At 32.5% G+C, this 24,919-nt stretch overlaps 2 protein-coding genes across 2 annotated transcripts; both read right to left on the bottom strand.

The window, feature by feature from the left end:
- Positions 1-324: 324 nt before the first annotated feature.
- Positions 325-13,312, bottom strand: LOC131173875 (uncharacterized). The gene is made up of 17 exons (XM_058136494.1): positions 13,135-13,312; positions 12,974-13,037; positions 12,694-12,802; positions 12,502-12,564; positions 11,176-11,279; positions 10,231-10,297; positions 10,050-10,121; positions 9,673-9,834; positions 8,148-8,221; positions 7,944-8,041; positions 7,446-7,550; positions 5,862-5,959; positions 4,115-4,252; positions 3,161-3,208; positions 2,238-2,352; positions 1,039-1,139; positions 325-575 (listed from the first exon to the last, which is right to left on the bottom strand). The coding sequence occupies exons 1-17, from the start codon at positions 13,205-13,207 to the stop codon at positions 489-491; spliced, it is 1,578 nt and encodes a 525-aa protein (XP_057992477.1). The 5' UTR covers positions 13,208-13,312; the 3' UTR covers positions 325-488.
- Positions 13,313-16,450: 3,138 nt separating this feature from the next.
- Positions 16,451-18,898, bottom strand: LOC131174089 (protein CUP-SHAPED COTYLEDON 2-like). Its single transcript, XM_058137148.1, has 3 exons — positions 18,172-18,898; positions 17,798-18,081; positions 16,451-17,038 (listed from the first exon to the last, which is right to left on the bottom strand). Exons 1-3 carry the CDS (start codon positions 18,350-18,352, stop codon positions 16,451-16,453), a joined length of 1,053 nt encoding a protein of 350 aa, XP_057993131.1. The 5' UTR covers positions 18,353-18,898.
- Between the last annotated feature and the right edge of the window lie 6,021 nt (positions 18,899-24,919).

Genomic DNA, 24,919 nt, shown 5'->3' with positions numbered 1-24,919 from the left:
AAAAACTGCCCTTGAGTTTCGATAGGCAAGCCTTATTTATATACATAAAAATAAATTAATTTAATTTTCAAGCAATTATTATTTTTAACATAATTTTTTCTTTTAAAATAAAATTTTTTAAATTAAAAAATTTAATTCGATTTTCAAAAAATAAAAATTACCGAGTTAAATTCTTATAAAAAAAAATAGAGGATTCAAATTTTAAAAGAAATATTCAATTTATAGAAATCAAGTTCCACATATATGCAAGCCAAAGGAAGGTGAAAATTTAGGTTAGCTATCAGCTCTCTCCCTTTCACGCGTCCACAACGAAGAAAAGAGAGATTTACTGTCTGAAAGAGTTCTGATTTCCTAAATCCAATCCAAGGGTAAATTATTAAATATTTGCGCAAAGGGTGAGCTTCCAAACTAATATTACAAAATGTTAGATCAAAAGCTGTATGAAAATAGTCCACATCTTGTCTACTTAAGTATGTTCTTCAAGGAAATTAGAATCTGTCAGCTGTCATTACTACAGGTTGTACTTCATGAGGCTTGCCGGTGAGATATGGACCTCTGCTAACAGATTCCTGCAACTGAACCAGAAAAAAAATGAAAGCATCATAAGTTAATATTAACAAAGAGCAAGTATTACAGACTCAATATTCCCACGTCTATGTCAGAAATTCCCTTGTTAATTTTGAAAATGTAACGGCAACCTGAGTTTTATATTTTGACACAACTTGTAACGTTGCACAGAGAGAACATTCTTTTTCAAACGCTCTTCTCTGCAATTACTTTCCAGAGACATTCACAGATCCCAACTATATAACTGTGCACTGAATTTGGGGCAACTAAATGTCCATTTTAGCAATCAATTGCAGTTCCTTGTTTGGCAATACTTCCGAAACATAGAGAAGGCCAGAAACCATGACCAAACATTTTTGGCATGCACATCATGATATAGGTGCAACTTCCTACATAATTAATGCCAAGTTGCTTCCCACTTCAACATGCAGCATGCAAACCAAAGGTTTGTGCATTGAGAATAAATCTCACCTTGGTAGCAATTCCAACAAGAGCAGGATTAGTGCCAAGTTTACCCGAGGCCATGAAAGCCTTTTGGATTGCCTTGCAACAATTATATCTAGCTTCCATACCTGAAATTTTCCATTAACTAGATTTAGCAGTTTTAATTCCTCCAAGGTTTGAGTACAAAGTGAGCAAAAAGAAAAAGGACTTAACAATAGCCAAGTTCAAATGAAATTGAACTATAAATAGAATTGCATTTATTCACTGTATAAGAGATACCATAGAGACAAATCATCAGTTAAGTTTCAAGTCTTCTATTTCCATGTTTAAAATAAACAGTTGAAAGTTCCATCACTAAGGAGACAAATGCAGATTTGAAAAGTCAAAGAATATTTTGACTAGTTTGAAGAGAATGTCATAATTATATTGGATTACAATTCTTCACTTTTGGTATAGGGCATAATACTTGTGTGGATGTTCATGCTATCCCATCCAATAAATTTAACAATGACAGAAACTGCTCCCAATGGACAGATCCCATAACATCAGAATTCTCAAGGTAGCTTCCAGGCTCACTCACTTGGCTAAGTCTTAAAACTCCCACTTTGTGTCCCACATCCCAATATGTTCTCATGTATGTACATGTACGTAAAAAGCATATGGAGGCTACGGATGAAGCAGTACATATGGCTGGAAAATTCCAGTTCAATTGCATAACTACAGATGTTAAAGATAAATATTAATTTCTGGCAAATTGATTGTAACTTTACTGCTTCTCTACGCCCATAGCTTGAATCCTAGGAATCCACTTGCTTATTCTATTCACCATTTCCTAGTCACAACTTCCAGGACATCAAGTCTTCTTGGACTCGCTTTAACAATGGACCAAGAAGAAAGTATCGTAATCCAGAGTTTCAAAGAGATGGCAACATGATTATTTTATAAGTTGATCAAATTGAAAGTTCATGTAATGTGTATTGAGACAAGAAAACTGGCGTGCAATTATCAGTTATCCGGTTCAAATCATGTTTAAGGAGGTGCTATAACAAGCCAGCCACCACTAGTTTCCCAGAAAATAGAGCATAGTCAACAATTAAAACCTAGGTTTCAGCCCCATACCTGCATTAACAAGCAACCACATACCCCCACCAAAGGACAAAAAAACAATACAATAGTTTTAAGCAATTATGCACATCATAATAACAGAGAGAGAGATGAAAATGGACCTATTTTTGTGGTTTCAGTATTTGGATCGGTTACTATATTTACAATCTCCTGTTTTGAGCATATCTCCATCAGGCACCAAGGCCGAGCCACCAAACCAGTTATCATTCTGTAAGCCTGAAATATTCACAAAAGAATGCCATATTATATTCCATTCATAAAGTTAATCTAGCAATTCTAAACAACTGCATGTTAGATTCAAACTAGGTACAATCTCTTTGACTCAAATGAGAGCTTGTGAAACACCATTATAGGAGATAAGCACAAATACAATCAAAATATAGCAACTTAACCCTTGTCAAACAACAATAAATTGAGTTGTAAGGGAGAAAGAGCCACCATGATTTGTCCTAATGATCTTCAACATACAAGTGGAAATAAATTCATGTTGCTTTTAAATTAGCATTCAAAGATTAATCAAGAGTTCTATTCTTACAAATTAATTATTTTTACAGAATTTATAGTGGTCCTGAAGCACAAGAATAGTAGGCACATTTCGGTCCACGCAAAGAAAAATAGATAGATAGAGAGAGAGAGAGAGAGAGAGAGAGAGAGAGGAAAGAAAAGCTGGGGAATATAATATAATTTGAGACCAGAATTGATAGATATTTTATGCCAATTTGTGACCAGAATATAAAATGGTTCCATAAATTTCTTTTTCCCCCTCCATCTTCTTGAAAGCAACTGCACCTGAACGACAGGCTAAGTTGCTTTTGCCTGAGCTCACTTACCATGGAATGAGCAAACCTTTTACCATATCAGGACCTCAAACATAGAACCTTTTAGAATCTTGAGCTTTAGTTACATGACATTCAATCATGGCTTAAAAGAGTTTGTTTAAAATAATTACAACAAATCTCCCCCAATTTCATGTTCATGGAAAAAGTAAAATATTAACTTAAAATCATAAATATAAAATTCTCACCGCCAAACGAACTTCTGAATCCTGTTGAAGAACTGATAAGAAAAGACCCTGCCAATTGTTGCAACTTAGTTTTACTTGGAAACCATATGAAGAGCATATCATAAAGAGAGAAAACACAATTGTTGCCCAGGATGGAAGTGCCATATGCAAACACCACCCACAGAGCTAAGAATATGAAAACCTATTTGTTGTCTTTACTTGGTGAGTTAGAGGAACATACATCAATGATCAAACTAAGGGTGGATAACGAGCATTGGAAAACCAAATCGTACCAGTCAAACTGAACTGATCAATTCGGTTAACCAGCCTAGCTCAGTTAGGTATCAGTACAAGCTTCAGGAATTTTTTAGCTTCTGCTCGAGACCAGTTTTTTACTTGAAAAACCACTGGTTAACCAAACCAAACTGGAAAGGCATACAATTTGTCTTACACACACACACACACACATTTTGTTAGTTATAAAACTATCACCATTTTTTAAAAACCTTAAAAAAATAAATTGATATTGGGAAGATGGGGGAAATTTAGGTACATCTACATCCATTAATGCATTTTTATTCATTTAATTTATTTTCAATTGTGTTTATAGCTAATTTGGTGGACTAATATTTGGCATTAGCTATTAATTAATAAAAATTTATCTTCACTTTTGAATATCTCAATGTTTTATTAATTGTGTTAACTGTTAAGGTTTATGCATTGATTTTCTTCCCTTTTTTTTAATTAAAAAAAAAAAAGAAGAATCGATCAGGTCAAACAGTTAACTAGTCAACCGTTAACCAATTTGATTGACAAGGTTTTGGTTTGTAAAATATTATAAACCAAAGCCTTCGGTTTGGGAAAAGAATAGATTCGGTTAACCAAACCATGCCCACCCCTACATCAAACAATGTGAGAAAAACTGCAATAAGAAAAGCAAGAAAATTATAAAAATATATGAAAGAAAATTCTCACTGATGGTGTCAGCTTTGAAGTCTTGGATGCCGTTTCATAGATCAAGCGTCGAAGATTTTCTTCTGCATCAGAATTAAGTATTATGTCGCTCTCCAACCGAGACTCTCCTGATATGTTTCCAAGAGAATGCAATGCAGCCTGTGCTTGCCATTTAGAAACCATCTCATGTCAGATACATAAAAGAGAACATAGAATGTGGATTTAATGTTGGGATACTTCCAAAACAAGAGGCAATCAACTACTTAATACAAATGTTGAAGAATAATTGGGTGATAAAGAAGGGCCATTCACCAGCATGTTCAATACTACAAATCCATGTCGCATATCAGCCCTTATTTAAAATTCTCCACATTTTTTCATGTCAAACATATCCAAGCTTGCATTTTTATCTTTTCAGCACCAAAATTTCAATGCTCCTAGAACATATCAAACAACGATATCATACCAGAAATAAACTTTATCAACACAACATGGGTATAAACTAAATATATTTTACATTTAAGTATGATTTTAGCGCTCTTCCTTGATCTATAAATTAAGAATGCTAGCAAGTTATCATTATAGGTTACATCTACATAATTTACCATAGTCATGCATGGATGCACATGTATGACCAATCCCGGATTCTTTATGTCCTGAAAAGGTATGGTGTGTAGTTTTATCCATATCTGTCCATTCCTAAAAGTAGTTCTGGATAATCTCGAGTATTGACAATCACACTGATCTTTTAAAGATGGAAACAAAATATTGCAATTTATATCCACGCCTAACGTGAGCAAGAGCTCATTTCAGGCACACCACTAGAAAATTTAGAGACTCCTAGTCATATTCATCAATCTAGTTCATGAAGAAAAGATAGCAGAAATGACATGTTTTAGGCAAACTTTTGGTAGAGAGAAGCACATTGAACAGTGCCAGTTAGTGAACATTGTGATATACCATGTTAAGTATAGGCAACAATCACAAAAGCAAAAGCACCTACATGAGAAATGACATTTGATCAAATAGCGACAGTAATGGAAGTTGGTCCTGTGAAGTGGTAGCTCCAATCATTCTCCACATAATACAGTTTATGTCAGAAACTCAGAATGCATATATGCATAAACATTCCTCTCTCTCTCTCTCACTCTCTCTCCCTATGTTACTGAAGCTGGAGCTCATTTCAGAAAATGCTCCTTGCCATATTTTGAGATTCTTTAACCAATATTCTGTCAAGTTAGTTCATGACAGTAACAAAGCATCATGATAAACTCTATACTGACTTGTAGTACAAAGGAATTGCTGTAGCTAAGTGGTAGTATAATCATAAAATGACAGTTCGCAGTAAAGTTCTGCTACATGTAAATAAGAATAACATATAATGCACAATACTCCCTTCTTCAAACCCATACACCCCTTCCCCAAAAAAAAAAAATACATGACTAAATAAATAAAGAAAATTGAAAAAAAAAAAAAAAAGAAGAAAGAAAGAGGGAGGAAAGAGAAGCATCTGGATAAAAGGTGGCAAAAGGTGTTAGTCCACTATGCAATATTCTTTGCACTCCTGTTTATCAGACTTGTATGTATATGGACATTAGTTTGAGGTTAAGTCTTACTTAGTATTTATATGTGTATTGTTCTCGTGTCAGTTAAAAACCATTTAAATAAAATGAAGCTTCCTTTCATTTAAATCATGAGTTTACAAGCAACATAAAACAGTGCATAGAAACAAAGAAATTTATAAAGTAGATGGGCCCAAACCACTCACCAACTGATTGCCACGTGCTTGTCTATCAAAGGCAGCATTAATAACATGTCTTGCAGCCGGAGGTAACATACAGAGCAGCAGCGTTGCTCCTGGGATTGCTAAAACATATCAAAGTAGTTTATCAGAAAAAAAAACTTAAAAAGGATTTCAGGAAAAGTGCAAGCAAACCAAAAGTGAATTTCAAATTTATCTCAAGTTAGAGCAAATGACTAGGAGTATCATATTTGTTCCTTATATTGCTGAAAACTGAAAAATTCATCAATCTATCGTCTTAAAGGAGTATTTCTTTATAAAGTGTTTTGTGACAGGTTATGCCTATAGTTGCAACAGGTGCAGCACAATAACCAAGGGAAATCCACATTTTGCAATGTTAGTTAAAAAAAAAAAAAAAAGGGCAATCAATACAGTTTTGAAGATCATAATTTTCATATTATTGGAAAAACCCAGTCAGAAATAGCTCTCCTTGAAGAAGATAATTAAGCATACAAGATGAATCAGTTCACAGTTCAGACATGAGAGCCATCAGCCATCTCAGAAGTGCTGATCCAAATAAAACTGAGACCACACAAGTATATGACTAAATTCTGTTGTGCTGATCCATATTTAGGCTTCTGTTAAAAATCAGCCAACAGAAACAAACACCCATAAAATGCAGATAAACAACTACCAACTAAAATATCTAAAACCAAAATTTCTACAATCTATGACCGGAGTACCATTATATTAGACTTAGAAAACACGAATATTATTTTTCTTTTGCTCCATAGAGTATTAACCTAAGGCAAGACCCATCCCAATCACACCCCATCCATGCTCCGAGGTCTGATATACAATTGATGAAATGACCCATTGCCAGCCTCCTGCCAACCCAAAAAAGTAGCAAATGGATTTGATGCTACTTCATTATTTACTGAGCAGGTGTTGTAATCCCTTGATTTTAGGAATATAGATTATTAGGCATCAATTGTATTTTCTTATTGTAATTAGCTTTCTATTTTTTAATTTCCTGTTTAGGTCTAATTATTTATATATAAGTAGGAGCCTTGTATTTCATTTTTATCATCAAGAAAATACATAGAAAATTCCCTCAAATATCAGTGTCTTTCATTATGGTATTAGAGCCTACCCTGCTTCAATATTAGATTAACTATAAATGAACAAACTTTACGCTATAAATGTTCATGCCTAAACATGAAGAGGGTGCATTGTCCCACATTAGTTTGGAACAAGGAATTAAGCAAACCTCCTCCCCTTGAGTTAGCTTTTGGGGTGAAACTAAGTCCAGTCCATTTCCTCTACATAGTATCAAAGCATGTTTGAAAATGTTGGATACACGACATTATCAAACATGTGGAAAGGTGTCCAACATGCCTGATCTGAAACCCACCTAATATAGTCTAACATCAAGAAATATATCCCTTCATTAATGATTAATGATTGAACGAAAGAACACCAAGGCCATATCAAACCAGTACAAAAACTTAATCCGAAGGCATTCAGAAAAGGAGCACTACTACTAAAGAAAAGTAGCTTTGCCTCATGGCAACTGTTGCATTAACCCACTGAAATTAGTGATATACTTACACAATCCAATTTGCCCCAATGCTTCAAGTGCGCATTCACATTCATTCAAATCTTGACTCGCTGATTGAAGTCTTCCGTCGATGGCTGATACAACAGTTTTAACACCTGAATTTAAAAGAACTATTAGTACTGTTATAAACTAGCATTGATCAATCTTCAAATAAAATAGATATACAATCATACAAACTGGAATACATAATAGCTCTCACACTTGGATGCTCCTATCAGTATCCTAAGGATATCTTTCTCCCACACGTGCATGCACAAACAAAATGATGAATTAACATGTCCAGTCAAAATAGTTATGAAAAGGAGGGAATAAAACTATACAAAAGACACTTTTGAATTTCTGAATATTCACAAAAGTTGCACTCTGCAAAATGAAATGAAATGAAATTAAATAAAGAACTCTGGATTACTACAAATGCATTTTCTTCAAACAACAATTTTATCAACATCTAGAAAGTTGAGAGTCCAAAACCTAAAAGCAAGCCTTACAAGATTCATCAATGAATGTGAATATATTTTCCTTGGATAGAAGCCTTGCACTTATCATCATTGCTCTTGATCTTAATATTGCATCCATTGATGTGTTGCTTCAAAAGAGGAGGGAAAACAAAGAACAAAAACAGGAGGGGAAATATTTTAAAGTATGCAAGGATTAAAATCTATATATATAGAAAATACCACTCAAATAAGCACCTAATCATAGACGAAAGAAGTTGGATAAGAGCGGTCCTTGACAAGAACTCTGTACCATGCTGGACTTCTGCTAACTTCATTTGCTCAGCACATATAACAAGACAAAACAATGCACATTTAAGTAGTGAAAGAACGAATATCAAAATAAAAGCAATGAAAGAAAAAGAGGCAAGAAAGCTGAATAATATTAATGGAAAACAAAATCATGAAGCAGCAATGTGCATGCTGGCTTAATCATAGACCATAGCTATCTGCTGCTATTTGTTAGCCCCATGGCTTGGTCATAAGAAATCATATTGCAGCCATCAGCAGACCTGAACGTCGCACATCACATGACTCCTTACATATATATAATTTACAAATTTCTTTTGTTTTTAATTATTGCATTGCTAGAAAATCTGATATCATATTATGTTTTGTAAATTCCAATTGTCACATGCACTTTTATAAGTTCAGAAATCTCTGTGACTGAACAAATTTCCCTTTCTCATTGGAAGTCCAGGAAGCAAATGTTTTATTAAGATGTCATCTTCCACCTATTCTAGTGTTCTTTACAACTTCTGAGACATACATGATCTTTTACATTACAAGCATACTTGTCATGATTCAACCCTTCTGGTTGGTTCAATATTTCATTAAGCCTTCTGAATGGTGGATAAGGTATCATATCTTGTAAAGAGGGGAACCTCCTCATCTATACTTAAAAAATTTGAGAAGAAATTTTTCCAAATTCTTCAAAAAATTTGAAAAGATTTTTTTTCCAAATTCTTCAAATACTTGAATCATACTCAAACCAAATTTTCAAATATCATTCTATGTTCATCTTTAGGCATTCTCCTAAATTTCCACCTTAAAACATGTTTCCACCAACTTTCTTAAAACTGCCTCATGTTATCAGCCAAAGTTCTTATATTATCCCAATTTCCAGAACTGGTTGCCTTTTCCAATGCCAGTAGCTTTTTCTTCCCCTGAGATTTTCTTTACTCCTTCCCCAGTCTACTATTTGCCTGTTCACCTATTCCACATCCTAATATCCAAAAACAAACCCTAACAACTACTATAATGGAGAGTTCAACCATACAATCACTAGGAGCTCTAATCACTGACCTGTGTTACTGCAATATGCAATTTTTATTATGAATAGTTTGTCAAGTGATTATAACACTTGCTTTTTCCCAGTGAACACCTTACATACAATGCAAATGAACATAAAAACACAATAAGATTGTGTCTGTATAGGAAATTTGATTTCTAGTTCAAACTTCATGATAAAAATCTGGACTTACAAATGATAAGGGAATTAGAAACATACTTCAACCAAATTTAAAGCATGAAATTCAACTGAGGCCTTCTCAACATGCATTCAAAATTCATTCTCCAAAGCAAATTTTCAATCACATATAGGAATCTATGTAATTTGAATCTCATCATTGCTTCATTTCAAATCCCTACTTTGTCTAAACAGAACCCAAGGGAACACAGGGAGGAGGGCAACTGTATAAAAAGTAGTCGAACAATGGCAAACCTCATAAAAGAGCTCCAAAACATTTAAAGTTGCTAGGGTATCATCTGAATTTCTGACTTCTGCCTCCAACAAACTAAGTAGGTTTGAATTGTAAACTGCTGATGCCACATCGACAGAAACAGAGAATAGTTTCACTATTAAAGATAAAATCCGGATACGTCCTGAAAGGTGCTTAGATGATTAGAAAGGGATGTACAAACAAACAATTAGGCAAAAAAAAATTAATTTATACATAACATGCATGATAAGACTAGCATAGTAAATTGTGAAACAGTGCAGCAAAAAATAAAAATCAACAGAACAAATCATGTTTTAGCTATGTCTATGAAGGAAGAACTGCAATATTAAGAAATATGCCAAAGAATTAACTACCATACCAATGATGAACACCGGGCAGATAAAGTTCTGAGATGTGTAATGTTGCCATTATTCGCTGGGAAGATGACCTCCTATTTAAATTTTGCACCACTTTACCCAGTAAATAGAAGTAATAGCTATGTAGTGGAGTAAGTTAAAAGACTTAAACTCACAAAGCAGACCAGCAACGGTCGGTCTTACCATGCCCTCTGGAAAGCCAGCTAATTTCTTAATTGCCTCCATTGATGCACTTGCCACTTGTTCATTACTACAGGGAGAAGAAATGCATTCAAATGAAGAAACAACCCAGAAAAATTTTTAACGAGTAAATATGATATAATCTTTGTAAGTCTCTACCCACAACAGAAGGGAAAACAAAAGACAACTGCCAAAACACCACCACAAATTTAGCTTCCATTTTAGGTTTCAGTGAGATGGTAGATATTTTAACCTGCTGAAATGCTAGTTTTAACTTGTAAGGTTCAAATTCAGATGACAATTGAGAAATCCTTCCTCCCAGTTACCTCCTTATTGTAGAAATCTAGCCCAATCAAATATTATTAATCACCCTTGCGGGATAACAATACTTTGAGAATCAACAATGCCATATGATTTGGGCTTTTTCCCGAGCCTCTTGAGAATTGCATTGCCTTCCTCACGTTGATTCACCCTCCATGAATGAACTGTGTCGTGGCAAGATCAACCACATAGGTAGAGACTTGCACACACTATGGCAGAAACGCAAAAGAATCGGAAATCGGGTTTCAGGTACCATCATAAAGCTAAAGAGTTATTTAATTTAACAATAGATTGTAATAATTAACCAGGATGTCATATATAAAAATCAATATGGCAGCAGTTGTAGATAGCCCCAAGAAACTATAAGGCAGCACCTAACCATAAGATAACAGCCCCATAATGTTGACAACTTGCAAGGAAATTTATGCATCAGTACTCAGAATAGATAGCATATTTCCCACTTATGAAAGATGTGTCAAGATCAATACCAACTGTTTCAGGAATAAATGGTATCACCAAAGTTTGCATCTGAACTACATTGCTGATTTCAAAATACATACTTATTTCTAAAATAATGATTTAACATAAACAACTGGAACTCCCGGAAGGAAGCTGCAAACTCCTTACCCATTTACGAGACAATCAAGCAGAAGAGGATGAATGTCATGGTCAATGATTAGCTGTGCAGGTGAGATGGTTTTATCATTAAAATTTTCCAGAAGACAAGCAACCTGTGCACAAGTGGCAATAAAGCAAAACAATGGTTATCTAAATGCAGCATTATACTTTGGAAAGATATTCAATCATATATATATGTTCAGCAATTGAACAAAGTTCAAGTAAATGGCACCCAAATTGCAAACATTATACATTATTCAAAGCTACTTAATACATTTTAGTCAGTTTCTTGGCAAAATTAGATACAAGATTAGCCATCACGTCTTTAGCATACACTATGCAATAGAGATCAAGCAATTGTTAGCTCCTTTGAACAAAGTTCCAATAAATGGCGGCAAATTTGCAGTCAATCATACACTGTGCAAAGCCACTAAATACTTTTTTAGTTTCTTGGAACCACTATACACAAAATAGGCGATCCATCATGTCTTTAGCACAAATTATGCAATCAAGTTCAAGTGCTACCCCCTAATTTGAACTGCATTTTGCTTCTACCACCACATAGACCACCAAACACTATGAATTTCCTCATAGCTTAACTGGCCCACCACATAGACCACAAACATAGCACTTAACTCAAAGTTCTGGCCCACCATTAATTCTATACCAGGTAGCCCAGTAGACCAATACAAGTGCCTAACAGAACATCACTGCATCAGTGATAAATTGGGTTTTCGTCCAAGCCTTCCACCAAGGCTAAAAATTCTGCCTTCCTGAAACATTTTACTAAAAGGCACCAGTAAAGGTTCTATTAACAACACTAAAAATTGACAGTGCCAATGATGAATGATCCATATCTAATCCTTACAATTCTTGGCCAATAACTGACAGCACATACACAAAGTCTTTAAAAGAGTACAGTAACTTCTTATTTCAGTATAATATCCAACAAATGCCATTCATTCTTTATGGCACATTACATAAAATCTAATATAAAGTGAACAACTCCACAACGGCAAGGTCAACTGAAGTCCACTTCAACAGCTCTACACTCCAGCAGCCTAAGGTCTACATGTGAGCAATAGCTTGCATATGAAGCCATGTGTAAAGTACAGCCAGCAGCAGATGTTCATGATTAAATCAACATATAAAAGATAACAAGAAACTATACCACCTGCTCATTTTGAAGAAAACTAAGGATAAAAAATCCATGCACCATTATAAGAGTAGAAAACTTTGGCACAACAATTCAACATTGAAAATTTCATAACATTCAGCGACCTCCAGGAGAAAAGAAAATCAACTAGTAATGCATAAGTAATAATGTACGCATACCGTTTTGCAAGCTAGACATCTGACCAGTTGAGAATCTGCCCTCAAACCAAGTTGCACAAAAGACTGAAGAAAAACCAAAAATGAGAACAAACTTAATGAAACAAGCTTTAGCTAAACCCAATAAAACCCCTCCTTGCTCTTCGCAAGCAAACCTGCTGCTTCAATCAAAACAGGCCTTAGCAGAAGACATACCATATACTGTGGGATAAGAGATGCACCATATTTTGTCTTAAAGATTCTTTCTAGACAAGCAACCAAAGTATTCTCCAAACCAGGCACACCTGCTTTTGTTTGTAAAGCACTGAAAATAGCAAAACCAAATTCTAATATGGATAAAAGAACATGCTAAATGCAACTTAATGAGCACAATAATAATAATTAGCTTAATGCATCCATAGAACTTATATTCACAAATACCGCCCCCGGGGGGAGAAAGAAAGAAAGGAAATAAAAGCGGGAAAAGGAAGATTACCTGATAACGACAGGAAGGGGAAAACGATCAAGAAAATCCTTTGCTGCGGCGTCGTTTTGAACACCTGAGAGTGGGAATAGAATATAAGAGTATCAAAATTCAAGTTCTCTAAATTGCCCAGAGAAAGGGGAAAAAATAAAAAGGGAAATACATGTGGATACCTGGATAATAAGCAAAATCAGAAGCGGAATCGAGTAAAGGAGTAGGATCCTCCATTGCGTATTCTTCGTCCATAGCTTTGCCTTGCTCTTCCCTTTTCCTCTTTTTTTTTTTTTTTTATCAGAAGCTTTGCCTTGCTTACTTGCACTCAAAGTTGAGACTGCAAAATCTCCAGAGACAGCGCTTGAACTTTATTGGCGCGTGGCGACTGGACAACGGGCCGGGTAGAAAACGGGTTAATGGTCGGTGCAGCTTGAGAAACAGGATACATATGATCCTTTTTCTATTCCTATCTATACCCTTGCCTTTTTCAATAACCAGGTCGGTATTTTATTTTTCATTTCGCTTTAATTTATTTTTTTTATTATAATTATAATAATTATTATTAAATAATATTTAATTAAATAATTTTATCTTAAAAAATATAATTATTGAAATATAAAATATAAAATAAAATGGAAGATAGATTTTGATGGTAAAAAGATAAAAGAAATTTGAGATTTAATTTGTAATAAATTATATATTTTTATATTTATAGGTTTTGATGGTAAAAAAAAAAATACCTAGTTTTTAATAAATTTAATCTTCCATTATGCAAAAAAGCTAACAGTGTATCATTAGAGATTTATAAGAGTAATTTATAATTATTTTCTTTTAAATTTTTTATTTATTAGATGAAAGTAAAATACTATAAATTGACTTTATATATCTCAAATTATTATTTAAAAATCAATTTAAAAGAGTAATATCTACATATAAGCTAAAGATTCAAAACTTATTAATTTAAATTTACTTACCATAATTAACATTTGGCATAATTAAAAATAATAATTTTATTTAAAAGTATAAATATTTGAAATTAAAAAAAAAAGATAAAATATATATTTGAAAATTAATTTTTAATTCATTTTTCAACTATTAATGTATATAAAATATTTGCAATTTATAAAATATTAAATATTTATATTTTTTTAAAGTGAAATTAATTTTATCTAATAAGACTTAAGACTCCATTTATTTTATATAAAATAATTTGTATATAAAAATATTTTTTAAAAAAATATTTTTTATTATTTAGTTATAATTTTAAAATAATGATATGTGTTTATTTCATCCATATATAAATATTGACATTTTAATAAAATTATTAAAATTTAAAAAAAAAAATTATTTTTTTTAAAAAAATATAAATAAATTTTCTTTTAATTAAAAAAATATTTTTTGTTAACGAATTTTCTTAAATTCTTCAATCATTAAAAAATTAAAAAAAAATATTTTTCATAAAATAAATGAAATTTTAACACATGTGTTCTTGTAGTGAATATTTATATAATTACATAAATTTTATTCAAAAAATAAAATTAATTTTATTAGATAAACGTAATTAATATGAGAATATTGCTAATTATAGATATAGAATTTTTTAAAAATAACTTTTGTTTCTTACCATAAAAAGGCAACACCAAAGAAATTATTGCTCCTTGACACTTCCATAATCTATTCGGGCTTTAAAAGCGAAGCACCGGTGGATCCTATAACATGCAGCCCATTATTGCTTTTCTTAGACTGAAAGCATTGAGTAGTCAAGTAACAGTGGCCCATCTGATTCTCACGCTATAGAAACATGGCGTGCTTTGCCATTTCCACGCACCAGAGATGGGACAATGCCCCCCCTTCCGCTCGGCCTCCCCCTTCATATATCCCAAAATGTTAGGGTACTGATTGCATTCCCAACTATGCTGCAGATCACGTGCCCATTCCAACCTTAATAATATCCTAAAGGTGCTGATCACACTCAATCATCACCATCCATCTTTTCGTCCTCAGGGGCCCCACTGTTTTGACTCTCTATTAGATTTGTCGTTACTCATTTGCTTTGGATGTGGCGATGGGATGTGTTGTTTCTTTCAATCTTGCCATTGATTGATCATCGATCCATCCTCATCCTCACTTAATTTTGAGCAAACAAGATTTCTTTAATTATTATGAATATAATAAAAATACATTTTTATTAATGTGTTTTTTTATTATAAAATATATTTTTATTAATGAATTAGATAAAAACATTAATGTACTCAAATAGGCTTTTTTTATTAAAAACAATTAAAAATAATTATGTAATTTTCCAGTAAAAATAACTTTCTTTTCAATTTTTCTCTTTAAATTAGAGAAAAAAATTAAGAGTAAAATAACATTCATTTGCCAAACAAGAAAGAAGTATCTTATTCCTTTTTTTCTCTATTTTCACACATACAAACACGGTGCTAGTCTGCTACTATGATAAACTGACAATGAAAAAAAAAATATAGAAAAATCAATTAATTAATGAAAATAAAACTGAAGAGGTAAATAAAAGATTAAATTGTTAAACTGAATAAAATTTAAAAATAAAAAAATAATTTACGCCAAAAATAAATTCGAACTCTATAATTCGTACGAGTACAGACAAAAATATGAGATTGTAAGCAAAAATGTCACACAGGCCAGCATAGAATAGGTGGGAGTCCTAGAGACGACCATTAAATTTGTCTCTTCCACAAGCAATCAGTCTCCAAGTCCTATCATCATAGACCTCCACCATTCCTCATGTCTGAAATTTCTTTTTCTTCTATACATAGGGCACGGAAAGGTCCTGCTCACAGTGAGTGAAAGGTAAATCCATGGCTACCGATCCTTGGCTGCATGCCTCAATTTTTTAAATTTATTTTCGTAGAGGGCAGAGCACAACTTTCGTAATTCAACAACCCATTTAATGCTCTTTTCCCTTTGCATTGAAAAAAATAAAAAACTCCATCAAAATGCATTTGTTTCCCAGTTGTCGTGATTGATTTTAAACTTGAATTATATAATCGCATAAATTATATATACTTATAACTCTAGCTAATATCACCAAATTAAAAATTATATTATTTATATTAAATTCTATATCAATATGGTAAGAAAATTCACCTAAAATAATGACATTTAAAGTAAAAAGTAGAAGCAAAGTTCAAAAAGCTTTTTAATTCGTTTTAAAAAAAAAAATTTCAAATGTATATTTTCATCGAATAAGAAAGCAGAAGTTAATAACTTTAATCCAAAAGGTAAAATCCTAGAAATATTGGTAGGGAACATAAAGAACATAAAGTCACTTTCTAATATTTAATTAATAAACAGCCACTAGACTTGAACCAGAAAATCAACAAAATCCCTACAGATAGCCCCTAACCATATCACAGTATGCAGGAACCTGCATGATTCGTCTTTAAAACGACAAAACACATAGATAAAACAATAGGATACTCAACGCACGACATATATATTGCATTACATTAGAGCTTAATCATCAAAAACTTTGTAGGTCCACATGCAGTCGAGTTCTGTGGCACCCCTCACAGCCCTTCCGCCACCACCCCCACCATCAACTCTCCCCTCATCCAAACCTGCCATCCAATTCAGGGCATTGGTACCAACTCCATTATATGCAGCCGGCGCACCCTGGGATGAGGAAGAGAAGAAGAAAGGTAGCTGAAGATTCTCCTGCAGAGACCTAAGGCTGGGGAAAGCAGACAAACCCAGATCTCTTGGGAAACGTCCAAACGGATCAGCAGAAGGGAGAGGCGGCGGAGCAAAATCAAAGTTGTTCTGGTTAGCAGCGGCGGAGGCAGCGGCTGCAATGGAGAAACAGGACACGTGCTCAGTTTGGGCATAGCTGTCATAGGAGCAGCAGTCATGGTCATTGAGAGTGGTTGTCGAGACAATAGTAGCGCTGGTGGTGGTAGGGTCCAGGAGAGGTGGGAGAGAAACCGAAGGGGAGCTGGCTTCCGGGCAGAGGTTGATGGTGGCGTTGTAACGGCCTTTCTTGCAGATGCTACTAGAGGCAGCGCCGCCACTCTTCTGGAAGACTCGGGAGATGACCCACTCGTCCTGGTAATCACCCGAAAATAAGTCGACAAATGAATAAAAAAAAGAACATGAGAATATCATTGTCCTAATCTATGCTACAGCAACACAGGATTAACAGGTTGAAAGAAGAGATAATTTTGGCGTCCCTTAAAATAAAATCTGAGCACCCATTGGCCAGAACAATAATGCATGAGGACTTAAGAAAAAGATTGTCTATGGCATCTCGAAGAGTAAGTGCAAAGATCACAGCAAAGAAAAGCCACAAGAAAAAATAATGGTATGCCTTTTCAGACTTTTAAATAAGAACACTGAACAGCATACGAATCATTAATTGGACTGAGCTTGTTAATCATAACTGTCAAAACCTATATTTGCAAATAATAATTGATTTCGGCTCTAGCTAGAAGGGAAGCTGAAAGGCTGGAAGCACAGCAAAGTAATGGTATGCCTTTTCAGACTTTTAAATGAGAACACTGAACAGCATACGAATCATTATTTGGACTGAGCTTGTTAATCATAAGTGTCAAAACCTATATTTGCAAATAATAATTGATTTCGGCTCTAGCTAGAAGGGAAGCTGAAAGGCTGGAAGCACACCATTCCTACATCATCTGCAACCAACATCACGCCAACAGCTATAGCCCTAAACAAGCTAAATATAAATACTGAATGTCTTCCTGCTTCCCTAAAACAACCCTAGTGATGACATAGGTTTATTCATGTCCATGTTGAAATCTTGACGTTTCAAGCAAATTAATACATAGCAGACACCATATATACCTTGGAGCTGCGGGAGAGATAGTGGTAGGCAAATTTGCCTTCGAGGCGATACTCATGCATAACCCAATTGCTTTTCTCTCCTTTAGGAGCTCTCCCTCTGTAGAACACCAATGTCTTCTTCATTCCCACTAGAGCACAAGTCTTCGAGCTGTAAATCTCCCTGTCTTTCCCTGTAGCCTTCCAATAACCAGCTTCAGTGGCTCTATTGGTTCTCAAACCAGTTGGGTACTTTCTATCCCTCAGGCTGAAGAAATACCACTCTTTCTCTCCCATTTTAGCTTTCTCTGCCAAACCAATTAGAAATAATGAAACCAAAATTTATAAACTTTAATCTACTCAGTGATCTTAATGCGCGAAAAGACTTAATGAGTTACCAGGAAGCTCCCAAGGCTCGCATTTGTTGAGATCCACTTCAGCTATAGCTCTGCCAGTGAAGTTGCTGTCGAGGACCTTCTTGAGGAGATAGTATGTGATAAGCTCCTCGTCGGTCGGATGGAACCTAAAGCCCGGAGGTAGATGGGCATCACCGTTGTCAAAATGGCAGTGGCAATCCATGAAATTAAAGAAACACCAGTTCAAGAAACCAGCCCAGTTATGCTATGAAACCTTTGAAGAAGAGAGAGAACGAAAATCTTAAGCACAATCAAGTTTCTATCAAATACCACATTGTAAAGTGTCTAAAAGACAAAGCCAAGAAACGGCATGCAAAAATTGTGAACCTAAAACAGAGAAGGGAGGGAGCTTTTAGAAGAAGAAGAAGAAGAAGAAGAAGTAGAAGAAGAAGAATAGGGTTTTGTTAAATTTCTTATCTTGTATTGGGGTTTAGCAGGTCATGGGTGGAGAAAGACTGTCAATAGGGAGACAGATAAAAAGGGTTTCATAGGAGCTATAGTGGATATGATAAGGGCCAAAGCATAGAGCGCGAGAGATATGAAGGTGATGTATGTGTCTGAAGAGTGGGGTTCTGTTTAGAGTATGCGTGCGTGCGTGGGAAAGTGTGCAGGTATTCTCTGTCAGTGAAGAAAATGCAAGGGAGGGAACAGAAAGTAGTTTTTATGAGAGAAGTCCTCTTTCAGAGATAATATTGAGAAAAAACAAAATAAAATAAATTGTGAGATAAAAAATAAAAATTAAAAAGGAAGGAAAAAAAAAAGAAAGAAGAAATGAGTGAGAGAGAGAGAGAGAGAGAGAGAGATTTCCCCATGAATCGATAAAGCTGTTTCATATCTCCTCTGTCAGCACAGTACAAATATTAAATTATCATCTTGACAGAGACATTGTTATTACACGCCATCTCTCCCGATCTCCCCTCTTTCCTTCTGCTCTCAATATCTCGTGTGAGATTAGTTTTGAAAGGTTAAACATTTTCGTTCATTTGTGCTTTGATGAGAGGTTAAACATATTCACATATCTAATGATGTGGTTCACTGCTTCCTTCTACGGTTCCTTTTTTCTTATTTACAAGTGATTCATGGCCATTCTTTTTCTTAATGAGGAACCTACACCACAGTTTGACACATGAGACAAAAAAGATTTCCTCAGGAAATTGCTAAAAGCAAGGTGGTAAATGAGCATTTTACCCCACCACTTCCTAACTCTTCTCCGCCCCATGTTATAGGCCTTTGTAGCCTTTTCCAGCTATTGAAAATTTTAAATGGTGGGTTCAGTTGTTGACATTGTGTTCGAATTAGAATTAGAAGAAGGAAAATAATAAAAAAAAAAATTAAAATAATAATAATAATAATAAATATATATACATATATATTTTTATGTTTAAATAAAAAAATAATAAAAAAATTTTATTTTATAAATAATAAAATTATAATTTTATTTTTAAATTAAAAAAATTTATTTTATAAATAATAAAATTATAATTTTATCTCTAAATTAAGACATAAAACTTATCAAATATGAAGATATATTTATAATTTTTTTTTTACTTTTTTTCTTATTTTAAAGAGTGTAAAATTGAATAAAAAAAATTTATTTTCCTTTTAAATTTTCTTTTTTTTTATTTTTTATCAATTTAAACATAAAATAAAAAAAATAAAATTATTTTCCTCTCAATTTTTTTTCTTATTTTTTCTCTATTTAAATATAGTGTTAATATTTCTTAATTTTTCTTTTATTAACTTAAAAAAAGATAGTTAATGAGTTTTTATTTATTAATAAAATAGTTTTTAATGTAGTAAAATTAAAAATTTTAACATAATTAATATTATATTTTTTTTATTAATTAGCTTCATATATAATTTGATGGTTGTCCTACTTGTTGTCTACACTGATAAAAAATAATCAATGAAAAGTAGCATCTCAAATTCACAAGAGAATGACATTCAAATTGTGATACAGTGAAACTCTCCAAACTGAGAGGTACTTCACTGTGGAACATCAGTTGTTATTGCAGTGCAATTTCATATTCCAAATGCAGCTAGCAAAAAAGAAAGAAAATATATTTTATAAGAGAGCAGGATTCTTATATCTATCTCTGAGTCATTTTGATTGATCCATTTAACTATTCAATCAGTTTGTTTCATATTGAAAATCTTGCAAATTCCTCATATTACAAACAACACATGATATCTATTGTCCATCTTTTCATTTATCATATCAAAAATAGCAAAAAGATCTCTTACTCTGCACCAAACAGATAAAGCCACCCATCATGAACAAAGTCTACGTCATTATACATAATCTTGAGTAACTCCTTTCAAATTAATGGGTTTAACATGACATGATACATAATTTCACAAGAGGGTATCGGGGAAAATTTTAATTTTCAGCCCTTTTTCCCATATCCCACCCCCAACTTTCTAATGAAATGGACCAAACTTACTCGGCAAACATGCAATCAAAATATGGGGAATAAATAAAGAGGAACGCCTGTACAGGCTGACACCTGAGATTGGTAGGAACAATTCCCATCCCGGTTTTGTACATCGTCCAGTTTATTTTATTTGATAATTGGTATAATTAATAAAAATGGTGTCGCAAAAATTCAACGAAATGATTATATGTCCATGCATGGATCAACTCAAGCAATCCCATCCATCACCCTATCAAAGAAGAAAGATTGATGCTATGGGATTTTGACACATCATGCTCGGATTTTGAGACACAAGGTCTACCCGCTCAGAGGCTTCACATCAAATCATTTCTCTTCTCCTCTCTTTTCTCATATTACCAAACATATCTCTATCTTTTTCTAGTTGTCAAGGCTTTTGCTGGCAAAGGCTACCCAAAAAGGCCAAAAGAAAGAAAAAGCTCCCCCACGATCATCTCTTCTCTTCCCTTCTCCGCTCACGTGAGGGAACTTTGGGGCTTTGGCTTTGGCATTTTGTTACAGAATTCTCTTATCTTGTACATGAAATCTGCAACGAAATCTCTTCTCTTGTAAATGAAATCTACAACGAATTTAACTCTCCATGGGTTCTTTTCAAATTGATCAATCCTTTTAGTCCTTACACCAATGTTGAGTTGTAAAATCCATGAAAATAAGATCATCCCACTTTTTCCGATTGATTGTAAAAGCTTGAGTTTGAGCTAATAAGCCATTTATGAAAAATAAGAAGAAGAAAAATAATTAAGATAAATAATTTTAACAAGACACTTTTTCTTATCTAGATAAAAGTGAAAAAAAATTGAGAGAGGAGGAAAAAGTTATTTTTCTATTTTTCTCTCATTATAATAAGAAATCAAAAAGGAAAGGCTAACCTTATCCTATGAAATTATATATTTCCCCAAATAGATTGTTAACGTACTTAAAAATATTAAGCTCTTAGATTAACGACACCTGGACATTTATTATATAAAGTAACTGCCTGTAAGAAAAAGCTAATATGCTCAAGGCACTCCATAGTTATTAAATTGTCGGTATATAATTTAAATCCCCCAAACAATAGCTAGAGTCCACAAATATTTCATGGAAAAAAAAAAAAGACAAATGCTTTATTAAATACAAAATGGTGAGGAAATAAAATATAAATAAAAATAAAAAAGAATTTCTTCAATTTATTTTTTAATTTTTTATTTGGACAAGAAAATAAAATAAAAAATAAAATCATATTCTATCTATTATTTAAAATTAAAGTTTTTTTTAAGACAATTATTTAAAATTTAAGTGAAAATGGATACAAGAAAAATGTACAAAATTTGCCGACACCTTAGACATTTCTCCTCCTCCGGAAATATATATACATAAAGAAAAGATTATGCATTTATTTTTTTATATTTCTCCTTTTTTTTAAAAAAAAAAAGAGATGAATTTATTTTTTTTTCTTATATTGCTTGAATTTTCAAATAAAGAATATCAAATTATTCTGCGATATTACGGGTTAACCCTTTTATTAAAAATGGAGAAATAAAACATAAAATCTTTTCGATTTTATGTTCTTAAAATTGTTTAAAAAAAAAATGAAGCGATTAGAAGTGTATTGAGAGAAACAAACAAGAAGGCCCGATACTCAAGAGATTGCCTTAATGATCGCGCATGACGACAAACATTATATCAGCTTCCGCTTCCCCACTCTCTCTCCCGCCGCCCCCCGCTTACGGCGCATCGTGGCTCGAGTCAGCATCAACTCCTCGCTGTTCTCGTCTCTCCTCCCTTTGGGCCACCACCTAACGTGGGCACATGGTTTACACCACCGCCCCTTCCGAGTGCGCAGTGCGCACTGGCATTAAACAGTACATAAATAAATAATAATAGGAAAAAACGCAGCGTACTGTGTAGTTGTATTATTATTATTATTATTATTTAAGAGAAGTTGTATTATTATTTACTGTCAGACCAATAATGTGTGATTGTATGTTTATCATTCGTACGGTTGTAATTAGGACACGTCTGTCTCAATGTGGGCCCCATTTTATCTTTTTATGCTGAGTCTTATTTTTCTTCTGGGTAAATTATACAATGGTATCTAAGGGTATGCAATAATAAACCTCTTGTCTTTAATTTAAATATTAAAAATTAAATAAATTAAAAATAATTAGGAAAAATAAAAAAAATAATAATAAACTCAACCTTTTCAAATCAGTGGATTTTGAAATTTGGTAGAATAAATGAAAAATAAACCCAAACCCAAAATCCCACGGATAGAAAATATAAAATGGGAGTGGACTAGGCCCATTAGAAGCAGAGGACAAGACAGAATAAATTGTATCCATATGGGCCCTCCAATAATATCATATACATGGTAAAATTGAAATTTACATTAATTATTCATCTCTTATTCTAATTTTTCAGATGATATAATAGAAATTTTAAGATATATACTTTTTTACTTAAATTTATATAATTAAACATCAAATTTTGTTCAAAAATTTGTTTTTATATCAATTAAATACATAATGTAAAATCTTATTTTATGAACTATATATTTCTTTTTCATGTTATACATACATACATATATGATCTGGTTTTGTAATTAATGGATTTAAATTTTTCATATATTTTTTTATTTATTTTATATACAGAATATTATCTATAATTTTAAAAATATTTATTTATTTTTAATGATATTTTAAAATTTTTAAAAAAGATTTTGAAGTTGAAGTTTGTTATTTGATTGATGAAAAATAAAGGAAATTTTGAATTTTTTTGCTATTTGGTTGAATTTAAGGATTTAAATATTTACAAAATTTTAAATAATATTTTTTAATTTAATAAAATTATTTAATTTATTTATTATTAATAAACATAACATAATTAATTTATAAATTAAAGTTAAAAATTAAATTTATATGTCGAATAGATTTAAATGACTATCGAACAGTTTCTTAATGGTTTAATGGTTAGAATCTTTTCTTGTATAGAAAAATTAATTATAAATATATTGAAACTATTTAACTTAAAAAGTTTTAATTTATAAGTGAGATTCAAATATGAATTTTAATTTAATATCCCAAATACCCATATAATATCATTTGATCGATAAATTTTTGTCCTTAACAATGTGTTTAAGTTTGTATCATATATATTAATACAAAGTTAAATAAAGATACTTTTCAATTTTTTTGAATGAAATCTATAAAACTTGAATAAAATTGGAATATAATGCATTTTACGTAATTGATTTGGAAAAAAACCTTAATGTACATTGAAACATAATTATTCTTTAATTTATAGAGCTTCCATTGAATAATAAAAGAAAAATATTAACCTTTCACCAAATATGAGTATCCATCTCGTTCCCGAGCATGACCCATTCGTTGGTAATTTTTTTATTTTTTTATTTTTTACAAACCATTGTGTTTTTTCTAACTTCTTTTTTGTCTTATTTTTTAATAAATAGTAAGACATTTTTTCTTTTATATAAAGACTTCAACAATTTATTAAATTAATTTTTTTTAATGTTTTAAGCGATATAATAATAATAATAACAACAATATTGTTATTAATATAATTTTTTTGGTTGAAAAACAACATTATTCATAATTTTTTATTATTTTTATAGAAGAATGATGTTTAATTTAATTTATGTATAAATTTCATGAATGAATTATTGTTAACATTTACTAAATTTATTTATTAGCTTGGTCTATGGGTTCTCTTTATATCGTAATTGAATCTGACTGCTTCACTCTTATTTCTACTATCAACAGTCCCCAAGATAGTGTTGACTGAGAAATTAGAGCACCTATTGCTGTTATTCATTCTCTTATGCAGAGGTTTAGTTCAGTCTCTTTTGTTTGGGTTAAAAGGGATGTAAAAAAGCGGCTGATTGCATAGTCCAATTAAGGATTGTTTGCGGTATAATTGGGTTTCAAATAATCTTGCTAAGCTCAGCTCTTTTTTTATCTTGTTGCCCAGAGGCTTGGTTAATGCAATGCAATGCATTCTGCAATTAAAAAAAATTATTTATTTCTTTATTTTAATTGTAGTTACCAGTTATCTTGAAAGTTGAAATTTTTGTTACACATGCAATTAATTGATGGTCAGAGAGAATTACCTCAGATTTTAAAACAAGTACTAAAGTAGGAAAAAAAATTTTTAAAAGAAAAGTTCTTTGTTTTTAACCCAAAAAGCTCTATGCAGATCAACTGCCAACTTGCTATCATGCAGGGATTACAAGGGGAAACAAACTTCGATCTGTGGTGGCAAGCTGTCAGCCATGCACTCCC

This window comes from Hevea brasiliensis, chromosome 15 (assembly GCF_030052815.1).
Source record: "Hevea brasiliensis isolate MT/VB/25A 57/8 chromosome 15, ASM3005281v1, whole genome shotgun sequence".
Classification (NCBI taxonomy): Eukaryota; Viridiplantae; Streptophyta; class Magnoliopsida; order Malpighiales; family Euphorbiaceae; genus Hevea; species Hevea brasiliensis.
Note: the sequence above shows the minus strand (reverse complement) of the source record. Positions and strands in the feature narration are given on the sequence as shown.

Coding starts and splice junctions, on each gene's coding strand:
- LOC131174089 (XM_058137148.1), bottom strand. CDS start 18,352: ATGGATTGCCACTGCCATTTTGACAACGGTGATGCCCATCTACCTCCG. Junction 18,082..18,171: donor CGAGCCTTGGGAGCTTCCTG/GTAACTCATTAA, acceptor TTGGTTTGGCAG/AGAAAGCTAAAATGGGAGAG. Junction 17,039..17,797: donor ATCTCTCCCGCAGCTCCAAG/GTATATATGGTG, acceptor GGTGATTACCAG/GACGAGTGGGTCATCTCCCG.
- LOC131173875 (XM_058136494.1), bottom strand. CDS start 13,207: ATGGACGAAGAATACGCAATGGAGGATCCTACTCCTTTACTCGATTCC. Junction 7,551..7,943: donor CACATTCATTGATGAATCTT/GTAAGGCTTGCT, acceptor TTTTAAATTCAG/GTGTTAAAACTGTTGTATCA. Junction 2,353..3,160: donor ATTCAGAAGTTCGTTTGGCG/GTGAGAATTTTA, acceptor TGAATATTTCAG/GCTTACAGAATGATAACTGG.